This window comes from Anarrhichthys ocellatus, unplaced genomic scaffold (genome assembly GCF_004355925.1).
Source record: "Anarrhichthys ocellatus isolate YVR2014 unplaced genomic scaffold, GSC_Weel_1.0 scaffold121, whole genome shotgun sequence".
Classification (NCBI taxonomy): domain Eukaryota; kingdom Metazoa; phylum Chordata; class Actinopteri; order Perciformes; family Anarhichadidae; genus Anarrhichthys; species Anarrhichthys ocellatus.
In genome coordinates, this window is record NW_022280151.1 from 372,411 (window position 1) to 378,496 (window position 6,086).

General features: G+C 42.7%; 1 protein-coding gene across 1 annotated transcript in view; it reads left to right on the top strand.

Moving 5' to 3' along the window:
- Positions 1-2,217, top strand: part of LOC116399660 (elongation factor-like GTPase 1) — a 24,687-nt gene extending 22,470 nt beyond the window's left edge. Inside the window, exon 4 of the mRNA XM_031876976.1 lies at positions 300-2,217. Within this exon, the coding sequence (XP_031732836.1) occupies positions 300-488 (189 nt within the window). The 3' untranslated portion in view covers positions 489-2,217. The remainder of the gene's footprint in view (positions 1-299) is intronic.
- The last annotated feature ends 3,869 nt before the right edge of the window (positions 2,218-6,086 follow it).

The window sequence follows — 6,086 nt, forward strand, 5'->3', positions numbered from 1 at the left end:
GTGTGTGTGTGTGTGTGTGTGTGTGTGTGTGTGTGTGTGTGTGTGTGAGAGAGAGAGAATGGCAGTAATAAACAATTAAATGAAGAACATGAACAAGACTAGACACAATCTAACAGCCACCTTTGCTATAATCCAAAAGCAGCCGTTTGTGGCATAAACCAGAACAGAGCGTACAAAGCTTTGCATTACACCCGTCGTAGCGAGAATAAACTCTGTGTCACAAGTTGTTAAACTTGACTACAATCAACCAAAAAGGACCAACATGGCTATATTCTATCCCTCTGCTCTCTGTCCTCCAGGTGATCAGCAGTGATCCATACTGGGTTCCCACCACAGAGGAAGAATACCTGCACTTCGGGGAGAAAGCCGACTCTGCAAACCAGTCCCTGAAATACATGAATGCTGTCCGCCGCCGCAAAGGCCTCTACGTAGAGGAGAAGATAGTGGAGCATGCAGAGAAGCAGAGAACACTCGGCAAGAACAAGTAGAGAGAAAACACACAGAAGATCCCTCCAGGAGCAGCTCCTCCAGTCTGGCTGAGAGACACTGCTGACATCCATCCAGGACTGCAGACATGCTGTACACATGCTATAGGTCCTGAATGAGTCCTAAAACCCAGACATGAGTCGGCATTTTTGCACCTCCGGTTCGCTCGTCTCGACGTCTATGGTTCTTTTTGTGTGTTTTTGGTTGGATGTCTGAAATAAGGTCCGTGGTAAACACGAGCTGGAGACATTCTAACGAAACAACAAAAATACAACTTCCCAGCACTGCTCGATTCTCAACCAATGGTTGGCCTCAGAACGCCATCTAGTGGGCAGTACTGACAAATGGTTAGATTACATTTAAAACCAATATTTTTGGGTTATACACAGCTGTTCATTTTTATTTCTCAATGTGCTCAAGAATTCACAAAAATAAAAATAGTCAAATTGAAATGCTTTATTCGGTCATCCGAACACATCATCTGGTAGGCAAACGGGTTCTAGCACTGTTAGCTAACGTTCCATCGGATGCAGTCACGCAAAAAGGATCGGTTGTTGAAATGAAAAAGTGATGGACACAACCTGCACTAGTAAACGGGAGGCAGTGATGGTGGGGGTAAGCAGAATATTTATTTTGGTTACTGCTCAGTTTATTAATTCTCCGTTTTATCATGGTATGTTTTTTCTCCTTTATGTGGGAAGGTGGTTCTCTTAACTTGTTTAACAATCAGAAGTGTATTTTCAAAGAGACCCTCATCTCAGCAGCAGTGGAGCTGCAGTTAGTCTTACTGTTTAGTGGATTAGTGGGGGTGAATATGTACATATTGAGAGTAAAATTTGTAACAAAAAGTCTGCTAACTTTCTGTAGAAATCTAATTGTTTTCATTAGTTTTTAAAGCAGAAAGATAGCATACAGTAAATACTGACCAATTAAATGGCCCCATTGGATGGTCAATGATAAGTTAAATAAACAAATGTGTTGGAATTTGATTATGAACATTATTTCTCATTGCTTTACAGATTTACTGTTGTATGACATGGCTTCGATCCCCAAGAGTGCTCAGTTTCCCCCTTAAAAGTGTTGGGGGCCATTGCTGGGGCAGAAGAAATCTGAGATTTTAAGAATATAGTTAATATCGAAAGTTACCGAAGCACTGACAGACAACTGAGAAAAAGAAATTCTATCTCTGGATAGAAATGTATTTTAATGTGTACTAATCTGTCGTTAAGGAAAACAGGAATGGGATGTGTCTGCGACGCATCGGTAAGTCTTTGAACAGTTCACACTTGCGTTTGAGCGCCGAGCCAATGCCGTTTTTCCTCTGATCTGGGCTTTTGTCGGTGAGCGGTAAAGCAGGGCTGAACTAGGCATTGGCATGAAACCTGCAGAGCACTAACATTCCCTCAGTGAGTGTTGGGGCGACGTCATGCAGCTCATTCTTTGTCCACGTTAAGGCGGTGTTTCTTAAAGAGGAAAAATGTTAACGTTATACTAAACATTGACTTTTTTTATCAAATAAAATCTCTATTCTCATCACCCTTTTTTCCCCATGGCAATAGCGGCACATGTAGATGCAGCGACCGGTAGCTACAATGTACTTTGCTACCTTTTTGGTTTCATTATTTGTCTTTTTGTGTTTATTACCTGAGCACTAACTATAGCCCGAACTATAAACCTGAGCCAGCAGCCCTAACTATAAACCTGAGCCAGCAGCCCTAACTATAGACCTGAGCCAGCAGCCCTAACTATAGACCTGAGCCAGCAGCCCTAACTATAGACCTGAGCCGGCCCTAACCGTAAACCTGAACCGGCCCTAACTGTAAACCTGAACCAGCCTTAACTGTAGACCTGAGCCAGCCCTAACTGTAGACCTGAGCCAGCCCTAACTATAGACCTGAGCCAGCCCTAACTATAGACCTGAGCCAGCCCTAACTATAGACCTGAGCCAGCCCTAACTATAGACCTGAGCCAGCCCTAACTGTAGACCTGAGCCAGCCCTAACTGTAGACCTGAGCCAGCCCTAACTGTAGACCTGAGCCAGCCCTAACTGTAGACCTGAGCTAGCCCTAACTGTAGACCTGAGCTAGCCCTAACTGTAGACCTGAACCAGCCCTAACTGTAAACCTGAGCCAGCCCGAACTGTAGACCTGAGCCAGCCCTAACTATAAATGTTATCAAAGAGGAAAGTCTTAAGCCTACTCTTAAATGTGGAGAGTGTGTCTGACCCCCGGACTGGGGATCAGACACACTCCACATTTAAGTGTTTTTTAAGAAGTCAGGGGAGGTCAATTGTTTTCACAGCCACTTTCTATTTCTTCAGTGTTCAATTTCTGCAGTAATGCAATCCAACACAAGACAACTGTCTCATGTGGCATCCTGTCGTCAGGCCCTGCCGGTTGATGGCACCGCGCTCCACTGACTGCCGGCATGCTCCTTCCTTAAGACCTTGGCTAATGCAACAAAAACAGGCTTGTCTCGCAGTTACAGTCATGCATAATTGAAGAGCTCTTTTTTCCAGGAAAATCTGGCAGTTTTGCTTTATTGAAGTGACTCGAATGAACTCAACAGGCGCCACTCCTTCACCCTCTGCTTTTTCTAATTTCATGCCGCGGGCCCTGAAAAGGGACTGCGTGTGTTTTAAGCATTTTGATTATCAGGTTATCAGACTTGCAGCACATTACAGCAAGTCTCAAGGTTTTCCTGCTGTGGTTTGCATAGCCAAACATAAATAATGACTAATGGTTCTCTGAGCTACACTAAACTCAGCACAGAATAATAAAGAACCTGTTGTCTCCTCCCAGCTTTCCTCACACCAACTTTCCGTGACTCTGTTTCACACACCTCACTCTCCTCCACCCACTCCCTTCTCCTTTACGTCATCTGTTTCTCCCCATGTAGGCCTACATATTTGTTAGTGTTAGACGGATCTATCGTCTTGTCAGTCTCAGCCTTTTATGTAGCAATCACATATCAAAAAGTCATGTAACATGGTGGAGAGGTGCTTCCACTCCTCAGGCTGAGATAAGGAAGGGGACCGTTCTGGAACTGAAGCCCTGTAGGGGATCCAGGCAAAACTCCATCTTTGTTGCCGCACATAGAACTGCATCATTCAATAATAATCTAGTATTAGTGAAGATGAGCAGGGCCACCTCCCCTTTGTACCTGTGCTGTGGGCAGACAGAGAGCAGCATTGTTCAGTCAACAGAAAAGACCTTTCACAACAAAAAAGAGACTTAAACTATATAAAAAGTTACCGTTGAGAGCAATAACTATGACAAAATGTATTAGATCACTTTACAAAACTTCATGATAATGTGAAAGACGGACAAAAGGACAAATGAACTTAGGACTGTTTTAAGTAAAGACTTATTCAACGAGCGCTAGCAGAATAACACAATATGGCCTAGCTCCTGATTAGCAAACCCTGACCTCCACTGCCCACAAAAACATCTCTTTTGAAGGTAATTCAGCCACTTGATCGGTTTGCACTACCATTAGTGAACATCATGGAGTCAGTAACGTTCTGTCTCTGTCAGTAATGTTACCTGACGTTCCTGGAAGAAATTCATCTACAATCCAGTGAAAATCAGAAGAAGCTTCAACAAAACAGTTGGGACAAACGAAGAAACCAAGCATGCTGACATCTCTAAAAACATGAGCTGAAGTGACTTTGTCGAGTGCTGTAGAAGTGAATGTAACGTTCACGTTACTTTCGGTCAGCTTTCTTTGGTGCTGCCATTTGAAGGGATGAGTACAGCAGAAATATCACTCGGCTGTTCAATGTTTTAGCTGCTCGTCTCAAGCTAGACCAGTTCTGTTGCTAGGTGAGCAGGAACCACAGAGAAATGATAACTGGACCCACTGAGGAGAGTCAGCCGCTTGCATTACTGCAGACATGGGTGTCGCTATTGACCGTGATGTGTAAAAAATTGAATATTGATATCAGGTAAATGATAGACATATCATAATGTTGTGTAAATAATCCAGTGTCTCTAAGTCACTCTTTATTTGTCAGTTGTGGTTACAGACTCTCTGCACCTCCCTACACTCGTATATCCAGTGTAAGTCATATGCCAAAAAATGATCAAATGGATTTGGCTGAAGTGATTATTAGTATTTTTTTTCTTCCTACTTTTCAATCGATATCGCAATAATATTGTTGTTAGTAAACAGTGCCTTCTCCACTAAACTAACTTTCTGTGTAATGTTCAGTATCTGTTCACCAATCCAGACTGACTGACAAGCTGTGGCTGTTATCTGTGTCAGACATGAAAAGCTCCAGATATACTGAATCCTACACTTCCCATAATGCAACCCTTTTTTGCCCCTTCCATCTGGCAGGAGGCTGAGGTCCATCAGGACCAAGACCTCACGCCACACGAACAGTTTCTTCCCATCCGCAGTCGGGCTCATTAACAGAGCCCGGGTCCCCCACTGACTCTGTCATCCCCAGGACAATTTCCTACCGGTCACTCCCCTGCACATCCCTTCATATTTAAATACACTCGACACTTTTACACTACACATACATCTCACTTGTTTATAGCCTGTTATCTGTTTGATTGTCCACTGTATTTTATATTTTACTGTAAATTGTAATATGTTTCCACTTTGCACTGTGTTGATTGTTAAATGTATGCACCTCCCGTCATGTCAAATTCCTTGTATGTTCAACATACCATGGCAATAAACGGTTTTGATTCTGATTCAGATTTTGTCTTCCAAACTCCATACCTCCACTTTGTAACGCAGGTACAAACTGAGATAGCCCTGATGACACCAACGTCCCCCAGAGCTACAGAAGACATGTGGACTCCTCATGACTAGTAAAGGGACCCTTTATAAAATAGAAAGTAAAGTACAAAGTGCATGAAGTATGTTTTTAGGCTTGCAGCTGCATTATTTACAAAAAAAATGTTCAATACAAGTGCTTTTTTTCAGGCGAACCTAGAAATTTTTCACTTTGAGCTGTGCCATAAGTGTATCAGTTATTAACCAGTAACATATACACAATATTTACACAATTCAACACATCTCACAAGTGTTAAAAGTATTCTAGCATCAAAATTATTAAAATAGACCTTGTAGTTAGAGCTCGGGACTCTCGATTATGGGTATGCAATTTTCGAGCAGAGGCCTAAAAATAGGGCTAGGGTTAATTGAAGAAAATTCTGGCACATCCAGTTGTTTTGTTCAATGCAGTTACCCAGCCCTTTTATGGGATTATAGTCCCCTGGTGACATAGTTATGTCGATTTGTGTGTCGTCTGCATAATTATGATAACACTGTTGTTTTCCATAATCTGAGCTAGTGGAAGCATGTAGATGTTGAACAGAAGAGGCCTCAGTATTGAACCTTGGGGAACACCACATGTCATTTTAGTCAGCTCTGATGTGTAATTAGCTACAGACAGAAAGTATTCTCTGTCCTTCAAGTAGGATTCAAACCAGTTAAGTGCTGTGCCAGAAAGTCCCACCCAGATTTTTAGTCTTTCTAGGAGTATGGCATGGTCGACCGTGTCGAATGCAGCACTGAGATCCAGTAATACTAAGACTGAACTTCTGCCATTGTCTGTGTTTAAGTGGATGTCGTTGAAAACC